Source organism: Rattus norvegicus, chromosome 18, assembly GCF_036323735.1.
Source record: "Rattus norvegicus strain BN/NHsdMcwi chromosome 18, GRCr8, whole genome shotgun sequence".
Lineage (NCBI taxonomy): Eukaryota > Metazoa > Chordata > Mammalia > Rodentia > Muridae > Rattus > Rattus norvegicus.
The window spans coordinates 32,416,666-32,441,353 of NC_086036.1; the positions used below are offsets into that span (position 1 = coordinate 32,416,666).

General features: G+C 40.5%; 1 protein-coding gene across 5 annotated transcripts in view; it reads left to right on the top strand.

Moving 5' to 3' along the window:
• Window positions 1-640: 640 nt before the first annotated feature.
• Kctd16 (potassium channel tetramerization domain containing 16) overlaps window positions 641-24,688 on the top strand; it is a 294,623-nt gene continuing 270,575 nt past the window's right edge. The window contains exons 1-2 of one of the 5 annotated variants that reach the window (XM_017600896.3): window positions 641-788; window positions 2,415-3,590. In XM_017600896.3, the coding sequence (XP_017456385.1) occupies window positions 2,759-3,590 (832 nt within the window). In that variant the 5' untranslated portion in view covers window positions 641-788; window positions 2,415-2,758. Of the gene's footprint in view, window positions 789-1,268; window positions 2,087-2,414; window positions 3,591-24,688 lie in introns of those variants that run through there. The other 4 variants (XM_017600895.3, XM_017600897.3, XM_039096706.2 and 1 more) reach the window with 4 other exon arrangements.

Consider the following 24,688-nt stretch of genomic DNA (forward strand, 5'->3'; position numbering starts at 1 on the left):
CAGATAATGAACGCTCCTGATAGTTTTGGACACTAGATGGCGATATAAGTGCATCACATAAACGTTTCCTTAATTGGTCCAACTTTAAAATCAGGCGTTGGAGGCCAGAGAGCAGGTTAATGCATTAGTTTAAGCAGCAAAGTCAAATATAATCAGGTGTTCAAGAGTGAGCTAATATTCCAAATGTGTTCAGTAACCTAATGGTTATTGAAAGAAAAGATTGTTAAACTCTCTCTCTCTCTCTCTCTCTCTCTCTCTCTCTCTCTCTCTCTCTCTCTCTCTCTCTCTCTCTTCAGTCTGCCCTTGGGAAGATTTTCAATCCAAGCTAATTCATGGGGCAAAAGTTGGCACCGAACACACGAATCTCAATTCCCCTCCATTTTTGATTTTAAAGCTTTTAAATTATCAGTTGTTTGGGATGATGTGTGCCTCACCTGTATTATATACATCGATGAATAAGTGTGTTCTTTTCAGAGATGTGAGCCCAGTACTTTGGCATTTTTTAGGGGAAACGGCAGAGTTACTGTAAGCGGTTGGCTGGGCCATTATTGACTGGCAGGCTCAACTGGAAGCACTTCGTTAGTGTATTAGGTTGCCCTGGAAATGCCTTCTTGAAACTCTAATGATGCACTTAAGGGAGCCCGCTGGGACAGGAGTAAAACCTTTTTTAGCAGGCGTGCCTTCCACCGGAGTACTCTTGGGATGGGCTGGGCTGGGCAGGCACATTCAAGAGAGTCTCAGTAAGGAGACAGTCTCCGAGACAGGTTGCAGGTGGCAGTTTCTTTCAGGTGAGTTAAGATAGTGAGTTACTGCTACAACTCCTAGCTTTTTATGGATAGTTGAATTTTGAAGGAGCGTCCTCAATCCTGTTCTCGTGTGTGTGTGTGTGTGTGTGTGTGTGTGTGTGTGTGTGTGTGTGTGTGTGTGTTGGCGGGTGGAATGAAGGGGAAGGGGCATTTGAGTATGACTGTAATCAAAAGATTAAAAAAAAAAAACAATTTCCAAACACTTGTAACGTGAACATTCCATAGGATTAAAGGGAAAATGGCTTAAAAGGAGAAGTGCGCCCTTTTGCAGAGTCACGTGTTTGAAGAGTTCCTCCGGAGGTTTTTCAAATGAAAATCACTGCCGGAATGGAGGGTAATTGATGGGGGGTTGGGGGAGGGGGCTGTGGTGGAGGTACAACCAAGGAAGACAGCAGAGAGACTGCCTGTGCAAACTCCAGACCACAGGCCGGGGCGGGGGGCTGTGCAGTAGTGCAACGTCCCCGCCCTGTGTCAGCAGCCAGCGCCTCTGGTCCGGTGCCCACCGCGAGCGCACGTCCCTGTCAGTGCTGGCAACCTGTCACCGCCGAGGACGTGACTCCGAGCTGCCTCCGCTCTCTCCAAGCCCTATTCCTTTAAGATGATGTAATAGTCATTTCCCTGGATGGTTTCTTGCCTGCACTGCTCACACAACAGCATCCGAACTGCTCCTGGCACCGCGGGACCTCCCAGCTTCCGAGCCCAAGCCCTGCAGGCATCTCCTCGCCACCCCGGCTGCTTTTCTTTCCCACCTGGCGGGGACATGGGCGTCCCTTTGCCCTTGCCCGCAGGTGGGGTGGCTGCTGCGACCCTGGGGGGCGCATCTGTCTGTCTCCTTGCCTCTGGGCTCTCTGAATGCCTCTAAGTCCAGGGACCTCTTGCAACTCTCCCAGGTGCAAAGGATCTGTTCTATAAGGTTTGGATTTCGGATTTTCCTTTTTCCCCCACAGAAGCTTTGGTTGAATTTTTTTTTTCCTCCCCTCCACTTCTTCGACTCAGCATCCGTCTCTCGGTTCAACTTTTTTTCCGATCCGTTTTAACTAGAGATTGGAAGTGAATCCATACACACATCCATACACACATAGAAACGTACACCTACTAGCGCTTAAGTGTGGAATCTTGGTTTCCCGAGAGCACTTCTCTCTTGACACTTTCCATCGATACCTCTGTCCTTTACCTGTTTGGGATTTGACAAGGCGTCCAGGCTCAGTGTGGCTGTGGTTTCTGATTGCTCTGGAAAAGATTATTTCTTCGCACGAACTGAGTCTCCAGCACTCGCTAAGGTAAGCGCAGAGACTCACTGCTTTCTCTGTCCTGCTAAAAAACCGGTCTCTTTGGAAGTTGAAAATTGTATATGCCTTTCCCATCAGATTTGCAAACAGGATCAATTTGAAGGGCACTTGCTGGAGACGGTGGCATATGGATAAACTTAAAGACCCAATACACCCTAGGGAAGAGCTCACTCAGTTAAGGAGTGATTAAAGTCAGTAGGTGCAGGCTGCTTATGTAAAAATAATCTTCCCTGTCATTTTGTTCCCCTCTCCTTCCAGAGGTCTCTCCCTTTCTGACTCATTCTGGGTCTGAGGAAATAATTTTTCTCTTTTCCCGTAGACAGACCTCTGGGTAACTGGGCATTTGGCCTTCTTGCCTACCGAACCTAATGGAAGACTGAATGTAGACAAGCTGATTATTACATTCTGTGAAGTAAGAGCTCACTACCAGCCAGCTTTAAACTTCTCGTCCAGTGTCCAGCATTTCTTCACCTGTGGACTCTCCTAAAATTTGCTTTATTGGGAAAATAAAAAACAAAATAAAACAAAACCTGGGTAAGAGGAGGTAATTAACAAAAGAAAAGTTAGTACCTTTTCCTTACCTTACCAGTGGATGCAAAGGCCAGGGCTGTAACCCAGTTGGATTGCACCTTAAGTTCCAGGAAGCTGCAGAAGAAAGGGACAATGGCTCTGAGTGGGAACTGTAGCCGTTATTATCCTCGGGACCAAGGGGCTGCTGTTCCCAACTCTTTCCCTGAAGTCATAGAGCTGAATGTTGGGGGCCAGGTTTACTTTACTCGCCATTCCACATTAATAAGTATCCCCCATTCTCTCCTGTGGAAAATGTTTTCCCCAAAGAGAGACACTGCTAACGATCTAGCCAAGGACTCCAAGGGAAGGTTTTTCATCGACAGAGATGGCTTTCTGTTCCGTTATATTCTGGACTATCTCAGGGACAGGCAGGTGGTCCTGCCTGATCACTTTCCAGAAAGAGGAAGGCTGAAAAGAGAAGCTGAGTATTTCCAGCTCCCTGACCTCGTCAAACTCCTGGCCCCTGAGGAAGTCAAGCAAAGTCCGGATGAGTTCTGCCACAGTGACTTCGAAGATGCCTCCCAAGGAAGCGACACAAGAATCTGCCCCCCCTCTTCGCTGCTTCCTCATGACCGAAAGTGGGGTTTTATTACTGTGGGTTACAGGGGATCCTGTACCTTGGGCAGAGAGGGGCAAGCAGATGCCAAGTTTCGGAGAGTTCCCCGGATTTTGGTTTGCGGAAGGATTTCCTTGGCAAAGGAAGTTTTTGGTGAAACTTTGAATGAAAGTAGAGACCCCGACCGAGCTCCAGAAAGATACACCTCCAGATTTTATCTCAAGTTCAAACATCTGGAAAGAGCTTTTGATATGTTGTCAGAGTGTGGATTCCACATGGTGGCCTGTAACTCCTCGGTTACAGCATCTTTTGTCAACCAGTATACAGAAGACAAGATCTGGTCGAGCTATACTGAATACGTCTTCTACCGTAAGTAGAAAGGCTTCTGCTTATTTTTGTGTGTACTAGTTCTCTTCACAGATGTGCATGGTCTAGTGTTTTGTTAGCATCTAAGGATACTGGTTTGGGATTGCACTTATGCTAAACTGGAGGTAGAGTCCTAGATGCTACAGTTCAGTTCTTTCAGAGCCTTCCTGGGAGAGTCTTGTATCCCAGAGGAATCTTCTGTTTTCTTTTTCCAATGTGGTCGCAGGATAGTCAGAGATTTTAAAAATCAGAAGGGACCAATGATGTTGGAATAGTTTATAAGCAAGCCTATGTGACTTTTTCCTACATAGTGATCTGTGAATGTGAGGTTGCTGTTGGCTCACAGGGTTTGGAGATTTTGTAGAGTCAGAAGGGATGAGGGACTGCTGCCAATCCTTTCAGCTCAATCCTTTCAGCTGGACTCTTGGGGTCTGGGAAGCTGCAGGCTTCTTCCCTTAGTGGCTTTCAGAGCACAAATGGACATTGTACAGAGTGATGTGGGCTTGGCTAGATGGCAGTGCAGACTGCTGAAAAGCACCCTTCTTCCCCCAGGTCTGAAATTTACTTTTATGGGCCCTGCAAATCTGTTGTTTGGTTCTTTAACATTTTCTACCGAGACTGGAGTTGCAAAGCAGGCTTAATTAAGCTGAACTTTGTTTAAGATCCATCTAAAAGGAACTAGATCCCAGAGAATTGCCAAACACATGCAAACACCTCAGATGTTGAGGTGATAGGATTCATATATGTGTGTGTGTGTGTGTGTGTGTGTGTGTGTGTGTGTGTGTGTGTGTGTGTATATATTATATATATATAATATGTGTATGTGAAGGATTACCAGAGCCCTCAAGATTCTTCAGCTTAAATGAAGAATTATGGTGTGGACAGCTCTGTTTTATGAAAGAGCATTCTAATATACAAGCCAGTGAGCTTTGGAAGAAGAGTAAATTAAGATTTTTGGCTTGGGTATTGAGTTCATTCCACAAGGACCATATTCTTGGGTTTAACATTACATTCCCTTCTGCTGGTTTTAAAATAACTTCAGAACTCAGGATTAAGATGTCTACATTTGTTTAAACATAAAGAGAAGACTGAGTTTCTGGGATCAGGCTTCTGCCTATAGTTGTGTTTCTCCATTTTGAGTTGGTGCAGGTAGAGAAGCCAAAGGGAAGCAGAGTATCTCCGAACTGGGTCATCATATATCTCCTCAGAGGAGAGGATTTGTATGTAGTATGCATCGCATTGACAAGATGGCTCATGAAGAAAAAGTTAAATCTATCCCAAAACCTTACTGATGTGTACAGAATAGTAAACATTATTTGGTTCTAATTGTGGTCATTGTAATGGATATCTTCCTTTAGGCTGGACCTTAATCAACAAATACTGTTTTCTTCTGCTGGGCAAAGTTCCCATGCATACAAAGAGAAGATTCTAGATTTTAAATCCTATGTGAAGGAGCTGGTGATTTCTGCGATCTGGTAGAACATATACCTTCTTAAAAGTTTTATGGGAAATGTGCTTTAGTTCAACTGTAGGTTCGTACACTTGACTTTTAATCAATTACGCACCTAATGGATGCATTTAATGTCTAGGTCGATGGTGATTCTGTGTTCATTAAGAGCTTATCTGTCTGACACTATGGCCTCTTTAGAAGCTCTGGAAATGTCCCAATCACCTGGTCATGTAATTGCTGCTTCTTCTGTTGGGCTGGTGAGGAGTAGTTTACCCTCCATTTCCCTGTGGAGAGGCTAGCACAAAGCTCCATACTAACTATAGACATTGCAAACCAGAGACTTCCCTTCTGTACCCAACATCCAGAGCTACATATTAACTCTTCCTGTCTTAGGACCAATAAAACTGACAGCTGGCTTTCTAGGGTGCAGAACAGCTTCTGTGCAGCTGCTTAGCCATAATTATTTAATTAGAAGCTGCCAACTGTGCCTATATAAGCATTAATTCATCAAGCTGTTGTGCTCCGCTTAATGGGCCGAAACCATGGGAAGTGCTCTAGAGTAGGGAGTTGACTGCATGCAAAAATGCTATACTCAGAGGAACTCATTTTCTCCCTGAACTTAGTACTTAGTGGTAGTAAGTTCACACCACACACACACACACACACACACACACACACACACACACACACACGAGCATCCCTTAGATGCAAGGAATTAACTCTTAAGTAATCAAAATTTTAATATCTCAAGAGTCATGCACATTGTCTGGATCCACGTCATATTAAAAGATGAACATAAAGAGCTAATGCTTTCCTCTCTCTGGTTGTCAGCCATGGGGAGTGAAGGCTCCTCCTTGTTCATTTCCCTTTTTACCTATTTTTTCACTCAAATCTTTCTTTGTTCACTCAAAAATTGTAAGAGGAAAAGTCCATCCACCCACGAATTAGATGAGTTACATTCCTGCCTCCTTTAACCTTTCATATAGGCCTAGACTCATGGTTAGCATCAGCTAATCCTGAGTGTTTTATTAATATATAAAGCCACTTAATTTCTGCAAGGGTTTAAGAGGGACAGAAGAAATTGAGGCTGTCTTGCTCAGTCACTAAAATCTGAGTATGATTGGGACATAAGGAGGAAGTGTCTGTGCTAGAATTGGCTCACGAAGTATTTTAGAGATGTTCTTTGCCTCACTGAAAACAATGAAAAGGTGTCTCTTCACCCATCACCTAAGTCCTACCCCTTTGTTCTTTCAAGCATCCCTTAAAAGACAGTACCATAAACAGCTGGCAGCGCTCCCTGGCTCACCTTTAAATAAAGTGTCAATTAAGTAATTTTGAAACCAGGGGCCCTATTCTAATAAAATCACATGTGTACTGAAAGGAAAAAGTACTGGTTATCTAGGGCTTTTTACAAGGGAGGATGGGAAGGCGTCACACATGTTTTCTAAGCCTCAAAGGTAACTTCAGGTGAATGTCTGAAGGCATGGTGGTTTTTGAAAGCACTCGCTTCTGGTGGTTATGAAAACATAAAATAGCATGCCCACAAGTACAGAGTTTAGTTCATGACATAGTGCTTTGAGGATGTGTATATTTTGAGATCCTTGAATTGTACATATGGTTACCAATTCACCATCTCTTGCACAAATGATTGCATATGGGGGTGTGTTTTAACCTTTATTCTTTTTCCTTTATTTCCTTAAATTTAAAGAGTTACATCCACAAGAATGTCAAATTTCTTGAATACATACATACATACATATATACATACATACATACACTACAGGTGTTGCCTAAGAAAAGTAGATCATACAACTATTTCCCTCTTAGAATTCAATTTGGACCATGTATAGAGACGAGGTGATTGTTGCTGCTGTGGATAATTCTGCAATGTTGGCTACAAAGCTTCAAATAAAGGGTGTGACTGTGCAGGAAAGTGGGAGGAAGCATATCTACCCTAAATGATGGCAGCTTCTTTTAGCTTGGTTACGTAGCAGGCTCAGTGATAACCTCAGTTTTTATTCACATAGACACAGTGTTGGCAATTCAAATGGACTGGAGCAGAGCAGGCTTCCCCTCTCTCTCTCTTCTCTATGTTTTCTGCCCTTGCAACATAGGTGTTTTTTGTCTTCTTGTCGAAGCTTCTCCAGGTGTTGACGCCTATCTCTGTGTGATAGAACTAGGATTTGTTGTCAGGAAAGCTTCCGTACTGTCATTATATTTAGAATGCTCTCAAGGTATGGTATTGCTTTTCCCACAAGTATCTGAACACAAAATAACCATCAATAGTTGGATATTAGGCAGCCGTTTACCCTGAAAGTAACGTTCTTAAGACTCCAGGTTACTTAACTTCTAATTAAAAGCAAATTACAATTTATTCAGGTACTCGGGTTGGTGATGAAGTCAGGGCGGATCCAATCAGTGCTGGGCAGATGTTGGAGGGCAAAGTATAGAAGGGATGGCTTCGGTTTCTTCTTATTCCTTTAAGACATTGTGTGCTGAGTACTGGTTTCCCTATGACAATGAAATGAGCCTGTTAGTAACATGCTTCTATACTGCTTCACTTCTAGATCAAATGAGATCTGCTACCTGAGTTCACTCCCTGGTGGGAGGTGATTAAAATAGATTATTCCTGGGACTATGACATTACTCAATGCATTCGGTAGCAAGAAAAATGTCAGTGTGTGAGGAGAAAGGGAAGTGACATGTCTTTAACATTGCTTCCAAGAAAAGTTTAAAGTACATGTCCCATTGGAAAGAGAAGAGCGGGTATTACTGATGGTCTAATGAGATTTAGGTCCTGTCAAATAAACTAGAAATGGAGAGAGCTGAGAACACACCAAAACAGAAGACACAGAGAGGATGGGTTCCTCAGTCATTGCATGCCCACATTTCTGGAAAATCTTCTAAAACTGAGACAAACTCTGTCTTTTCCTTCTTTATTCTTTATCACTTTACTTCTTTGGCCTTCACTCCAGCTTTACTTAAACCTCATAGTTTGTGAGTGTTTTTTAAACTTTTGGTGTAGAAATAATCCCAGTGTAAACAAACGGAGAGGCAGTACAGTACATGAGATGCTTCAGTCTGACCAGCACTGGCTCTCCATGGCTGCAACTGCTACCATGGGTAAGCATCCTTCATTTCTGTTCTTGTTTACCTTTCCTTCTGTCTGCTCAAGATAGCTTTGGGATAAATCCCAGATATTAGTCTTGTGATTCATCTACAACTATAGCCAACATTTAGATAAGTCAATGAATTTTTTTTTAGAAATCTACAATATAATTATTGTACACCAAATCAGTATCTTTGTTGTCAAATATCTAGCCAGTGTTCAAGTTTTCCTCCCACAACATCTTAGCTACTGTATGTGAATCAATGTCCATATGAGGAACATCCATTGTGTTTGGTGGATGCATTTGCTTATACTCTTTCATAATTTCATAACGCTTCATTAACTCCAGTGCAATCAATTGGTTAGGCACTGTTAACTTGGAGTTGGTCAACTCGGTTGCAATGCTTCTGGCCAGTCTTCATTATTTTTGGCAAGTGCAGTTTTCATTTGTATAAGAGGACTAAAGAGCTACATGTTAATGGAGGCAAAGTAAGGGTTGCCTTTTATTGTTAGCTTCTGTCTTCATTATATCAATAGATAGCAAAGGAGGGTACTCTCTCCATTTTCCAAATCCATTGCTACAAAGGCATCATTACAAGGGATATCTAGTAGTCCACGAGTCCATGATTTTGGTCATCTTTTGACCAGGATGCCTTTAGAGGTGCACTGTGTTTCCCAAGATGTGCACCAGGTCTTGCTGACTATGAGTAGGAATCATCTGAGGTGGAGAAGTCACCTTCTATACACTCTAATTTTACATTTGAGTATCCATGGCTTCTTTAAACTATGGTTTAGCTCCATTGAATTCACCATCTGTTTCTAAGACTCTTCTTCCTGTGTGTTTCTCAGTCTAAGTAAATGGTATCTTTGGCTTATCCATAACCACAGAACACATCCCAGGCCTTCAATCTCCATAGTGAACCTCTAACCTACTAGAAGCCCCTTCTTTTTCCTTTTAAGAGAATCCCTTCCATTGATGCTGAAAATCATAGATGCCACTCCTGTTTGGCTCACCAGTGTTGCCTTTCTAGACAACTGGCAAGATAGTTGAATGGTCCTCCCTATGATGGTTCCTTTTGGATGAAGGGTCTGTGCCGCAGACATGGTGAGGTTTTGAAAATGTGAGTCTGACCACTGTTAGATAAGCTCTTAAAAGAAAAGCAGGAAGTTGACAGTGGTGTGATTAATGCTTCTGTGACTAGTAAGGGCATTTCCCTGCGTTCACTTAGTACTGCTTTTACATGCACAATGAAAGTATCACAGAAGGAGACTCTCCTCTCAGCACCTGCCCAATGGGTTCAGCCCCAGGGAAATGTGAAGCACACTTATGAGCAGAAAAGTTTCCTGTGCTCATTTTAGTTGCTCCGTCCAAGTAGGAGAAAATTGATGCTGGGTGAATCTGGTGTTTAAGGAAAAGCCCAGAGGGGAATCACAATTCAGAAAAGTGTACAGAATTGGTAAAATACTCCTAATGGGAAAAGAAATTGAATTGAATACAAAGTGTGTTATGAGACCTATCTTCTTTCCCTTCTTTCTTCTCAAATGCTCCATTTATTTCTTTTGATTATCAGTGATCATATTCCTTAATGCCAGGGATGGCCGTACATTGTGCTTAACAACCTTGGTATTGGGGTGCAGGAGAAAAGGGCACCCTTTGCCCTTAAAATAGTGCTGGAGTATAAATCTCTGTTTGTCCCCCATTGGTGATTCCTGTTGCTGATACAACCATTGGAAAATTACATTCTTTCCAAGCTTCAGTTTCCTTACCTGGAAAGAAGAGTTAAGAACAACAGTAGTTGAATCATAGGGTTCTGAGGCTCAGATGATTGAAGGACAAGGTACAGGAGACAATACCTGGTACCAGACAGTGCTGAGGACCTGAACATCCAGTCCTCTGTTAATCCCATGGTAATTTTGGCAAGGAATAGAAATAGAGCTTCATCTAAATAATGTGTCTGCTTATTTTTGATAGTTCATTGTCTAGTTTATTGATCTAAACATGTACAAATGAATCTTGGGTATACACGTATGTGATAGAAAGAAATTCTAGCTGCTTGGTTTGGTTGAATCAGTATAAGCATAAAAGTCAACCCTACAAAATGTTAAATGGAACAGTGTATCTTACGAATATGAAAGGTCTCTAAGTGTTAATTAAAATATATGTAAATAAGATTATATACTTATTAAAAAAGAGACAAAGGAAAAGGGTCTGAAAATATAGCAGAGAATTTTTTTCTTCCACACTAGAAATTGTTAACAGTGACCTTTCATTTCCACCTTCGGCTTTCAAAGCCTATGGGACTGAAAATTAAGAGTCTAACTTAAATTTTAGATTTCGTCTCTACAGAATTAAAATCCCCCTTTTATCAATCTCAGCCTGGAAAGTATTCTTTGTGGTAACAGAAGAAATGGTTATTGAGTTGGCTACTGACAATGGGATCATTGAAATTGTTCCAGAAGCCAAAGGAAGACATTTCCTCCACATAATACATTGCTATTGGTTCTGACATGACAGGGAAATGAGACTGCTGATCAGGGTGTACTACCATGTGACCTATTCAGAAACTGCTCCATGTGAGGTAATTCATACGTCTCTATTTTTATTCAGCCCCATTTAGAGGCAGAAACTTATACTCACTTCCCTGCCCAGTGCACAGCATCCTTTCATTCTGAGTGAGTGTGATATGGTGTCATTAGCAACCAACTGCACTCAGGGAATTAGAAGGCAAACCTGAGACTTTCAGGCTTCTGTATGCACATTGTGTTTTACAGAACTGTGAACCACCCAGGCCAACATTGCTTGTCAACTACACAAAAAGAACTAAGTCCAAATAACAGAAATGATTGTTTTATAGGGACCCTAGAGGAACAGAGAGATTCCAGTGCTCAGTATAGTAGAATAATGGTTGCTCATGTAGCTGGCGTGTTGCAGAGGCAGGGGAAAAATTTGAGGAGTCCTGAAAATACCTCAAAGATAAAAAGAGCTGATCTTACACACAAGGTACATTGAATACTGGAAAAATATCATGGGTCACTTCTTTATAAACTGAACATGGAGTGCATTTGTTGAAGCTATTTTCCTGTAGGTATGCTCCTGAACATTTACATAGCAATGGAGTTGAAAATAGGACCCAGCTTTCATTTAACTGATTTCTAGTTAACTATTGAAATCTTTCCTCGAGACAGGAAGTACTTGTGTAGAGTTCATCTTTATCATGCAGCAACAGAATGGGAAGGTATTAATTTCGACTTTTCCAAGAAAGACAAACCATACAAACTGGAAACCTTTCTTTTCTTTTCTTGATGGACGTCCATGTGGAATAATGACTGGCACTCTGAAGTACTTTCCACAGCCTAAGACATGCTTTTTGATGGACATTGTACAGAATAGGGAGGCAATGACTGGCATTCTGTAGTGCTTTCCACAGCTTTAGTCCTGCTTTTAGAGTTTAAAGTAATGAAATATTTACTATGTGTGTTTGTAAAGTCCTTACTGATTCCTACTTTGTAAGGATCCATCTTGCATAAAGTGTCACTTCATAGGGCTGTCTGCTTGAGGTGGGTAGAGAATATGAAATCGGTATGCAGAACGTCTAGACTCTGAGTCATGGACTCTTTATGCTAATGAGCTTCTAGTACTTCTCCACAATCTGCTGAGGAAGTGATTAGCAGTGTCCACAGATTCCATTGATTGGAATCCACAGGCACTTCAAACTTCCCTTCATCTTCACTCTTGGCACGCACCAAAAATATGTAGTGAAGTGTTTCCTAAAACATCTTGACACACATACCTTTTCTTACAATGCCCTTCTTCATTAGGCAGACTTAAGTCTCACCTCAGTTCTTTGTGGAGAGTTCTATTCATTTCTTTCTGACCACGAGTACCTACTGATTATGTTCTGCCCATTGTAGTTCAGATATTTCTGCTAGTCTTCTTGAATCCTGAGAGGTTTCATGAAGAGAATCACATATTTACATGTAGTTATGATTTATGGAGGGTTTGATTAGAAAAGAGGAAATTGCAGTTCTCCGTGATAGGGAAAAACTTGCAGGAGGATAGAGAAGGCACTCATTATCTGAATTTAGGGCAGTATCAGGACATTAGACTAGCTTTAATATTAGTGTTTACAGAAGAGAAAATGCTTAGGTCTTTAATGCATTTGCTGATATTAAGATATCAACACTGATGAAGTCAGAGAAGTTACATCCTAACATGGCTTACGAGAACTTTGACATTGTTAACTGCCCTGTCATTTCTCATTTTACTGGATTTTTCCCAGTGGTAATTGTGTCATGATTTTACTCATGCCAGGCACTGATATCATTCCTTTTAACTCTTTGTTTCTCTCTTCTGTTGAAAACTATGCTTGTAAAAATATATGTGCAAAACCAGAGTCCAAATGTTATATACCCTATAGTTATTGGTTTTTAGTTATTGTATTTTTAAATCTCTAGTCTCTATTTTATTAAGGCTCTCAAATGTGGTGTGTTTTATATTATTAACAATTTAATTTTTAAGGACTACTGGTTTGCCTTATGAATCTGATTCAGATCTTGTTTGCAACACTCATTGCATGTTCTGCTAGTCTGCTTGAATACTGAGATGTTCCATGAAAAAAAAGGTTTTACAGTGGTGGGGACACAGGAAGTGCCAAATTAGCATGTGTTTAATGAATAAATTAGCAATGCTGCCTTTTAATGAAAGAAGATGTGAAACATAAAAATGAATGGAGTTTGCTGCCTGTTTTACTCAGTACTTTCCTTTAGGCATGGATGTATCCTGCAAGCAATAGCAACAGTATTAGAGTTAAATATTCCAGCAGCATTCAACCTATGCACAAGAAACCTTAGTTTAATTCAACCTATGCACAAGAAAACTTTAGTGAATCACTTCCTGCCAGGATGGACCTGAACAATCATCAGCTAAAGGGAGGGGAAGAAACATCCCTCAAGGCAGAGCTGTGAGACTGAAGACACACCCAAGCCATCAGACTATCTGGGGCCCCACATTTTCTTTATGGGATTTGTTGGTTTGTATGATAGATTCACAAAGACAATGGAAAATGAACCCATTAGACAGAACCTTGTACATGATCGAACAGAAGCCAAGCTGATAGCCACTGAGTCTCACTCTGAACTAATTGGCACACACTTCATGCTTCAAAGAAAGAACAAGCTCAATCACATAGCCCATTCCTCTAGCTCCCTTGGCATGCTCACCATCCCCATCTCTTCTGAAAACATTTGACCATCTGCACTGTTCCCCACCCTGGGGCTTTCCACAGTTCATGGATCTGCCTGTTTCCTTTATTGCATTTGTGCCTTTTTGTCCCAAAACACTCTCCTACCTCTTACCACTCCGAATCTTACTCTTCTCTTAATGTTAGGATTTAGTGAGGTTTCATAGAAAGGCCTTCTGGTCTACCACAGTGGAACTACATAAGCTCTTCACAATTGCTATCTGCATAACACCCCCTCCCCACATTACCATGATAGTGCTGCTTATACATGTTCTCATCTCTCTGATTTTCTCTCTCTTTCTGTCTTTTCCATCTCTCTCTTATGAAAGCTTTACTAAGACAACAGTTTAATTTGTCCCTCTCCACTATCCTTAGCACCAAATTTAATACTTTATTCATAGCAGGTACTTTGTCTCTATCCTTCACACTCCACTATGTAAAATTAGCATAGATAATCTTTTCATATAAAGGTCACTGATGAACACATACATACAGACACATGTTACACAGGCATAGATCTGGCTAGTATAACACAAACAAATGAGAAAAAGAAAAAAGAAAAGAAAAGAAAAAGGGAACTTGGGCCTGGAGAGATGGGTCAGAGGTTAAGAGCACTCACTAACTGCTCTTCCAAAGGTCCTGAGTTCCCAGCAACCACATGGTGGTCACAACTATCTGTAATGGAATCTTATTGATTCCCTCTTCTGGTGTGTCTAAAGAAAGTTACCGTGTGTGTGTGTGTGTGTGTGTGTGTGTGTGTGTGTGTGTGTGTATCTACATCCTACATCTCTATCTATCTCTATCCCCCCCCCGTCTATCTATGGAACCTAAACCCTGAGAGAGAGAGAGAGAGAGAGAGAGAGAGAGAGAGAGAGAGAGAGAGAGAGAGAAAGAGGACTTAATATGTAGACAGGAGTGTAGAAATGGGGATAGTTACTTTGAAAGGTCTCTAACCTTCAGAGACTTTAAATGTATGACGTGAACAGTGGACCATTTTAGTTGTCTCACAAAAGAGTTAGCAATAACATGGCATGTGTTAAATGATTATGTTCTGTGATTAGATATTTGTCATTAAGGCAGATTTTATCATCGCTTAACTAAACATCTAAAACTATCTCCAAGACAGGAAGCTACAACCAAGGAAAGATTAAATGTGTTAGTTTTGAAGATAAAGAAGCATTTAAACATCATTTGTCAGAAATAGGCAAATAGGCTTTGATAGAACCATAATACTAGTGCTTTTATTATTTAAATTTAGGTAACATATAGTCAAAATATACAGAGTATCCTTCTTTGTGTAATGATCATACATGTACAGAACAGTATGGGCCCTTGTCACCTCCTGTAAGCCATAATATTGGGTGCTAACTTGAAGTGTATTTGTCATACTTGGGGAATGTGCTGGTTAAGTTTTGTCAACTTGACACAAGATAGAGCCACCTGGAAATAGAAGCCTCAGCTGTGAAAATATTTCTGTCTCACATGTCTATGTGCAAATCTCTGGGCTGTTTCTTGATTTATGATTGATCAATTAAAAGAACTCATCCCACTGTAGGTGATATCACTCTGAGGCAAGTGAACCAGACATATGTTCCTTCATGACCTCTGCTTTAGTTCCTATCTCCATGTTCTTGCCAAGAGTCCCTGCTCTGGCTTCCCTTCATGATGGACTGCAACCTGTAAACCATTCTTTTTTTTCAAGTTGTGTTTAATCAATGTTTTATTACAACAACAAAAACCAAACTAGGACAGCAGGGGACCAACTGGATTTACAGCTTCAGAGCTTCCTGGCTGGGTAGAGGGGGATATCATAATTTTATGACTCAGTTTCCTCTGAGTCATCAGACTTTAAATGAAGTCCTTGGCAAAAGCCAACATGCATTATCTTTTTAGTGGTGTTATTTTGATTGAAGTGAGAAATGAATACAAGTTATCACACCAGTTCCTGCCTTTTTCCTTTTTCTGCCCTTGGGAAAATTCCAGGAAACCTAGAAACAGCAGTATTTGCCTTGAAAAAAAAACATGACCTGATACTCCAAACAAATGATGGGTTTTCCTCTTCTGAAAAATTTTTATTTTGCAGTTTTATTAGATTCATCTTCAGTTCATGTTCATTTGACACAGGCTTAGTTGTTAGACAAAGTCTATAGGAAATCAATGAGAAAAGTTGAAGAATTAAAAACAAAGTTAATTTGCCTTTGTCTTTGACATTTGCCAAAGAAAGCTTACTTATTCACCTTAAATGTATTTTTACAACAGCACAGGCAATGGTGATTACTTCTATTCAAAGGAAGACATGGAGATGGCCCCTAGGGCTGACTTTTTGTGCTACTAATTTGGAATTCCTTTCTGTATTGTGAATAAAACCCAAATTTTTATGTTGTTTCATAGGACCAATATACTATGTAGTTCCTGCAAAGAGTTTAAGGAACTATGGTAAAATCTCTGGCTAAAATGGTACTCCTTTCTGTCTTTATTGTCAGAATTGATTACAAACAAACAAAATGTCTGCTGGGGAAGGTATTTGGACATAACCCCCTTTACCAGTCATATTTGTATATATGAAAAAGCAAGAACATTTTCTTGCCACCACAAATTTGCCTTGGTAATTTGTTTATTTGTTATGGGAAAGTATCCTTGAAAACAAACAAAGAACAGGTAGAGTCTAGTTTACCTTGCTACTGAAGTCTTCTCAAGTTCAGATAGAAATGAAGGTTGCACACTAGCACACATTTAAATGCCCAGATGTTAACAACAGTCATAAGTACTTTTTATTGAACTTTATATCATATATCATGTAAAATATTTCTCATTTGATTCTAAAGAAACCTCTGCAATGAGACCCTGAGGTTCAGAGAAGTTAAGTTTATCATAGTTCATATTTTTAGTAGTTATTTCCTGCATTGAAGGGTTTCTGTATAGATGGATCACATAGCATCTACTTGGCATTATGTTTGAGCAAAGCTCATTAGTTTATATCAGGTCATCTAGGAGATTTGGGGTAGGGATGGGGCCATACTTTTAATGCAGATCATCATACCATCTGATAACTAGCATAAATATAATTCAAATTTCAATTGCCTTGACCACCACGCTTCTGGTATTCGTAAGTCATACCATAATCATCACAGAAACACCAGATGGAGTGCTGCATTTTCAGGGCTGATGAATATCTATCTATTCAAGAGAACCACCTTGTAAAATTCAGAAAGAATACCACATAAAGCCTGCCACAGGGGGCGTGGATGATAGAAGGTGTTCAACACAGATGATTTCCTTCGCTCTTCCCATTTGAATTTCAAGTCTATGAACATGACTTCCCCATGCTCTAGCTTCAGAAAAGTTAAACCAGATTGAGCCCAAGTCTGCGAATCTGTCCTCAGTTACCCACACAGAGCTTCTGGGACACAGTCTCTCCTTCCAGAGACTCCCACATAGCATTATTTTTACGAATTTGATTTTCGAGGTGCCACACATGCAAAAAGACACAAGATTCCATAGTCCAAAAAAGAAGTCAGAAAACATTTGAAATGGAGCATGGTAAATTTGTGATATTTCCCCCACTCCATCAAATATCTAAGTAAAAATCACAGACATGACACACAAGCAAAAATGCAATAGGCAAAAGCCACTGCAGAGGGTTTCTTCTCTCTTGGTCTCTTGGCACACACACACACACACACACACACACACACACACACACACACACACCAAAATGGCATATTAGCAAGCTACAGTTGTAGATCTAGTATCAAGAGAGGAACCAGATGAACTCTGATGTAGGACATAGCAGTACTGATGACCTCCTGGAGAAAAAGATTATTTGACTCAACTAGCTTGGAAGTGTAAATCACAGGCTGTACTGCAAAATGAACTTCTTATTTAGTAGCTTGCCTAGCTTTTGCTTAGGGAGTTAACAGGGAACTCGCTTCTCTCTCTGTTATGTTACATTAGTTCTCACTACTTTAGAAGCCAGTGCATTACCACAACCATGCTGCAATCTGACACCAAAGGGAAAACTTGATTCATGAGTATAAAATCAGTTGGGTATCTTAAACCATTTCACTCTCAAGTCTTAGTGAGCATCCTAAAACGACAGAGAAAGTAATCTTGCTTGTCTTCATTTCTAATGGATTTGTGTTTCCACATACAACTGTTCACCCTTCCCTAAAATGAGTTATTGATGCAACTTAATGCACGCAAAACAAAATTGCTCGTAGACACGATGATGTCCTCCTCTCTTTAGACCACCAGTGTTTATCATGACAACAGTTGGGGAGGATAATCCTTCTCATTTTACAGACAAGAAAACTGAGACCTAGGAAGATTCTAACTTAAATTCACAGATTACAAATAATGAAATCAGGATCCAGACTCTCTGTCAAGTCAGCCTGACTCTAAAGACTATCTCTACTTTGTCGCTGCCAACTTACAATGGCTGCAGATAGTCCTTGCCCACGACTTAGTATTTTTATTATATACAAGTACACTGTAGCTGTCCTCAGATACACCAGAAGAGGGCATCAGATCTCTTTACAGATGGTTGTGAGCCACCATGTGGTTGCTGGGAATTGAACTCATGACCTCTGGAAGAGCAGTCGGGTGCTCTTAACCGCTGAGCCATCTCTCCAGCCCGACTTAGTATTTTTAAAACATGTATACTAATCACTAGAATGTAAGATTTTATGATAAAATATGTCTGTTTCTTTGTCCACTATGAGATTGAGCCTGGAAGGATTACTAAGTTGATTCTGAGGAAACAGATGCTGCTTTTGTATGCCTTCAGAATAATGACCGATATATTTTAGGGGTAGTTTGTTTCTTCAAGGATTTATACAAAGGGATTTAGCAAAAGTCACTAATCTAATATTTTATTTAAATAGTCCTTCAATATCAAACAGAATTCAGTGTTGGATCAAATAAATGCGATTTTCTGCAATAACTTATGTTTTAGGGTGTGTGTATATGTGTGTGTGTGTGTGTGTGTGTGTGTGTGTGTATGTGTGTCTGTCATCTGATTGCCTATCATGTGAGATATGTATTAAGCAGCATAGATAAGGAAAATGTGATATATAAATATAAAAATGAGAATAAAGTATGGTGTGTTGGTGGTTATCATAGTTCGCTTTAGCTGTCCACTTGATCCAAACTTGTAGTCACCTGAAAAGAGGAAATCTAAATTGAGGAATTGCCTTCCTTAGAATGGCATTCTATGGGCATATGGGTATGTCTATGGGAGTGTTTTCTTGGTTGCTAAGTGATAGAAGAAGGGCTAGGCCAGTCAGGGGGTTTGGCCCTGCTCAGCAGATAATTCTAGGTTATATAAGAAGGGTAGCTGATCATGAACCTCAAGTGAGCCAGCAAGCAGCGTTCCTCCATTGTCTCTGTCCCAATTCTTGCCTCCAGGTTCATGGATGGAATTCCTGCAGTGACAGATAGCTTACGACCTGGGAGCAGAAGCCACTGTGGTTTTGGTTAGTGTCTTATCCCAGCAACAGTAAAGCAAACTAGAACAGGGGTATACTGTTGATTTCAGAGAGAAGAAGAAGTTTCCATTGCATGGTGGTTATGGCTAAAAACACTGTATAAGATATACATCTTAAGTTGTGGAACATTCAACAGTCCAGTGAAAAACCATGTTATGAGTTGCAGAGGAGAGAGAGCACTGGGTCTATTAGAGAAAGAGCTTATAGCTGGAACAGGCAAGGGAGACAGAGTCACGAAGAAAACAAAAGAAAGAGGTATCCAGGGGCCAGACTGTGGACCTCTGTTAGAACTTCAACTCTAGCCTCTGGGTGCCTTAGTAGTTATGGTGGAGCTGTGAGCATATAGGAGGGCCATGTGGCCTACTTTTCAAAGCTGCCTGCTGTGTGATACAGGGAATTTGCCTTACATTTTCTCCACTTTGACTGCAACTTTCAAATGATGGAGCTATATGAAGCAAGACTCCCAAAACACTGCCTACGAGCACCCAAAATTATTTCTTCTCATAATGACTCTACTCCTCATTTTAGGGAGTAAGATAGAAGGCCAGAGTGTATTTAGGACAAGTTCCCCACATGAGGGGATTTCAATGCTCATATTTAAAGCTGCCCTTTGGAATGCTTCTTTTGCCTACTGTACATTATAGCACTGGAACAGTATGCTTGGCTGTCCCTGTGCCATGAACAATTGAAGGAGTTGGGAGGGGGTTAAATACTTTGTTGCTGTTGTTGTTTACTCAATTTATCATTTACTATCAGAATTTTATGTGCTGTGGATTCATTATTTATTTGTTTAGATCCTAAGCATCGACACCAGCCCCTCACACATTCTAGCCAGACCCTCCTTTACTAAGTTGCGCCATGGGAACCCGAAAGTTGATTTACTTAAGCACCTTCCAAGGAACATTTCTATACACTGGTCTGTGCTTCAGGGACAGAAAGATAAACATTCTGCATGGAATTCACTTTTAGCTATCATTACCTGTGCCAACACAAAAGTGTTTGAAGGATTATTTCAATATTTTATGGCATCTCTCCTTATTATGTTATGGAAAATGAGTAGAGAGTTAAGAATGAAGAAGTAGATATTGGTGATATGAACCTAATATCTCATGAATTTAATATAATTGAGACAAAGATGGAAATCTTCATGCAAGCTAGAAAGGGAAAATCCTTAGCTTTAAGTGGATATCATTGAATTTTTGCCAGTTGAGTGAATTTTCAATTAGGAAGAAAAGAAAGCCACAGTTTAAAAATGTACAAATTGTGGGAAGTATATTTCAAAAATACAGTCTAGAAAAGGAGATGTAATTAGGCAGGATGCTATTTGTTTCTCATTAGATCATGCCAGTGATAAATGGTATGTGTCTGCAGGTTAGATTTATGCCGCTACATCTTTTGTATGGTTTCAGGAATGTATTATACATGACTATATGGAACATATTTAAAATGTAGCAATGGTGCAGGTATTCAGAAAATGCGTGAACATATTTACTTCCTATGTGGAATGATCAGAGATGTTGAAGTCTTTTCCAAGGTAGCAACTGTTTAGCAAAGTCATATAGAATAGAACGAGCCTATTAAACGGTGTCGGGGCACAGGGACAAGCAAGGGCCATGGCACTGGAGTGGGGCAGAGGGCAGCATGTTCTTTGAACCTCTTACATTGTATGCAAGGGCAGGGAACAGATAGAGCGCAGCTGGCAGAGACTCTCCACAGCATGTTAAGCCGCCAGCCTTCATCCTAGATGGTAGAGGTCCTTCAGAGGGAGAGATAGCAACTTCAAAACATTCCTATCTGTCTTATGCTAATTGAGTGCCAGCTAGATGACATCAGTATTGTTTGGTGCTTTTATAACACTTTAAAATGTATAGGTTCTGTACATATTTCTTAGACATATCCCCAACAAGTTCCTCATTTTAGCTACAAGTCTTACTAGGTCCTTGTCTTTGTTCATTTATTTGATGAGTATTTATTGAGCACCCATTCTCTATCTCAACCTGAACAAAGTTTCTGTGTCTCATGTAGCTTACATTAGTGAGATATACAGAGCACTAGAGACGCTAATATAGATTTATTATGTTATTTTTAAGTGGATTTTTATAGTGCTTTTCAATGTTTTTACCTGTCAGCTGGGATTTTTACACGATATATTTTTATTGTATTTTCTTCTCCCCTATTTCTTCTCAGATCTTCCCCACCTCCTTAATGACTTCAAATTCATACTAATATTGTCATTACATGTTTGTTGCTCATGTTTTCTGCACGTCTTTGATCTAATGGTAGAGTGCATTGAGGGCGCGCGCGCGCGCACACACACACACACACACACACACACACACACACACACACGTTAAATGAGTCACAAAGGTTAGCTTAAATCATTGTCCCTGGATGTATCCAACAGCATTTGCATTTTGTTACACATGATGCATTCTCTGCTGCACTTTAAATCCTGTCTGGGGTTGAGTTTCTTGACATTGAAGCAGCATGTACAGAAAGGACCAAGATTCCCGATCATATGAGCGGTTCTCCAATTAAAAGAGGGAGTTACTTGCTGCTGATAGTTTGCTGAAAGATAGGTCATTCTTTGCATGAGTTTATGAATATGAGAGGAGATCTTACAATTTTGCTTATACATGTTTTTGAAGTTTTATGTATGTTCTCTACAATGTTCAAATGACATCTTCTAAAGACAAAAAGAAATGAGACAACCCATGTCTTCGAGCCCTTACCTGCTGTTTGTCTTAGAGCCTCCATGGGAACATGAAAAGTTATGGGTTCAGAGGAACAAGACAAATTGTCCAAGGTCACACAGCTAGTGAAAGGGGGTGCTTCTAGAAGGCCAGGCTACCAAATAATAGTCTTTTCTGTTCTTCACAACAAGTAGCCTGTGATAACATCTATAGTCAATTCTCTCCCAAAGTTAGAGTCCATAGTCTATGGAGAAGTCACCGGAAACCTATAGGAAGCTATATCTATGTATCTATATCTATATGTCTATATATATGTTTATATTTTATAGTAACCACAAAAAGGAAGCAAATATATACTAAAATTAATTGTAATAAAAGAATTTGACTCAATACAGAAAAAACATATTAATGTAGTTTTAATACTAAATTCCTTCATTTTTTTAACCTGGCTGACATTCCTTTTTATTTTTTTTATAAAATTATTTTATTTATTTGCATTCCAGCCATTGCCCCCTCCCACCCCCTTTCTCCTACAGTTTCTCACCTCATTCCTTCTCCCCACCAGGCCTCCCCATTCCCTGGGTCCTCAAGTCTCTTGAGGATTAAGTGCATCTTCTTCCACTGAGGCTAGACCAGGCAGATATCTGTTATATATATGCCAGGGGCCTCAGACTAGCCTCTGGCAACTCCCTAGGGTCTGGGTTAGTTGAGACTGCTGGTCTTCCTAAGGGGTCACTTTCCCCTTCAGATTCTTCAATCTTTCCCCTAATTCAACCATAGGGGGCCCTGGACTTCAGTCCAATGGTTGGGTGTGTCTGTCTCAGTCTCAGTCAGCTGCCTCCTCGGAGGACAGCCATGCCAGGCTCATCATAGCATCAGTAACAGTGTCAGGCCTTGATGTCCCCTATGAGATGGATCCCTAGTTGGGCTGGTCACTGGACCACCTTTCCTTCAGTCTCTTCTCCATTTTTGTTCCTGCAGTTCTTTTAGACAGAAACAGTTGTGGGTCAGAAATTTTGACTGTGGGTTAGTAACCCTGTCCCTCCACTTGAGGCACTGTCTATCTACTGGAGGTGGACTCTTCAAGTTCTCTCTACCTAATATTGGACATTTTGGCTAAGATCACCCCCATTGAGTCTCTGGTACTTTCAATCTTCCACTCCCTGAGGTTACTTATTTCCATTCATTCTCTAGCCCTCTGGGCTTCTCTCCTGCTCTGCCCTCCATACCTGATCTGTTTCCCTGTTCCCCTCCTACTCCCCTCTCCCACTCAGATCCCTCACTCCCTTTTCCTCCTGTGATTACTTCCTTCCACCCTCTAAGTAGGATTGAAGCCTCCTCACTTGGGTCTTTCTGCTTGTTATCCTTCTTATGGTCAGTGAGTTGTATCCTAGGTATTCTGTACTTTTTGGCTAATATCCACTTAATAGTGAGTACATAGTATGCATGTCTTTTGGGAGTGAATAAGTTAATTCACTCAGGATATTTTTTAATTCCACCCATTTGCCTTCAAAATGTACAATGTCCTCATTTTTAATAGCTGAATAGTATTCCATTGTATAAATGAATCACATTTTCTGTATCTATTTTTTCAGTATGGGACATCTGGGTTGTTTCCAGCTTCTGGCTGTTACAAATGAGGCTGTCATGAACATGGTGAAGCACGTGTCCTTTTAGTATGGTGGGGCATCTTTTGGGTATATGCCCAAAAGTAGTATAGCTGAGTCTTCATGTAGAACTATTTTCAATTTTCTGAGGACCCAACAGATTGATTTCCAATGTGGTTTTACCAGTTTGCAATCCTGACAGCAATGCAGGAGTGTTCCTCTTTCTCTACATCTTCACCAGCATCTGCTGTCACCTGCTTTTTAATCTTACCCATTCTGGTTGGTATGAGGTGAAATCTCAGCGTCATTTTGATTAGAACTTCAACCAATCTCACTTATGAAGATCGACACAAAAATGCTCAATAAATTTCTCGCAAACTGAATCCAAGAACATATCAAAACCATCATTGACCATGATCAAGTAGGCTTTATCCCAGGGATGAAAGGATTGCTCAATATATGAAGATCCATCAACATAATACACTATATAAACAAACTCAAGGAAAGAAGCCATGTGAGCATCTCATTAGATGTTGAAAAAGGCTTCGACAAAATTCAACACCCCTTCATGTTAAAAGACTTGGAGAGATCATGAATTCATAACTAAACATAATAAAAGCAATATATATCAAACGACAGCCAACATCAAATTAAATGGAGAGTAACTAGAAGCAACCCCACTAAAACCTGGGACAAGACAAGGTTGTCCATTCTCTACTTATCCAATTTTATTTTTGAAACTGAGTTTTGTGTGTGTGTGTGTGTGTGTGTGTGTGTGTGTGTGTGTGTGTGTGTGTGTGTGAATGTGTGTGTGTAGCAGCCCTAGCTGTCCTGGAACTTGCTCTGTAGACCTGGACTTACAAAGATCTGCCTGGCTCTGCCTTCTAAGTGCTGGGATTAAAGTTGTTCACCACACTGCCTGGCAAGTGCCTCAATTTTTAAGTTACAGTCATTGTGACTAAACAAAGCATAAACATCACATTCTTGAAACAACTTGCCTTATTCCATGTGCTTAATAGCCAGATGTGGCTAATGACTGTGGCTTTGAAAAGGATAATCTCATTTCAAGGAGTCTCAAGTTGCCCGTGTCTGAGTAAAATACAAATCGATTAGCAGACCTGAAGTCTTGTAATAGAAGGTGGAAAAATAGGGAAGTGTTGTTTCAGTCAGGGCAACTGTCTCTTATTGTTTCTCAATCATATATCTGTCTTCTAGAGTTTGGTGTTTGGTAGAGACCTAACTTGAATGGGGTTCATAAATGGGCTTACCTAAAGGACACCTATCAGCTGTTAAGCAGTGACACCAATCATCTCAAGCTATGCCTTTTGTTGTCCTTGTAGACATATAGACACAGGTTAAGAGGAAAGTTGTGATCCTTGACTGACTTTTCCCCATGAATCAGCATGGAAATTCTGGTTCTGTTGTTTCCAAGCCATTGCTTTAGTACAGTGTGAAATCAACACCCTAAGCCCTTGATCCCAGCACTCAGCTCTTTGCATTTGAACTTTGCAGTCAG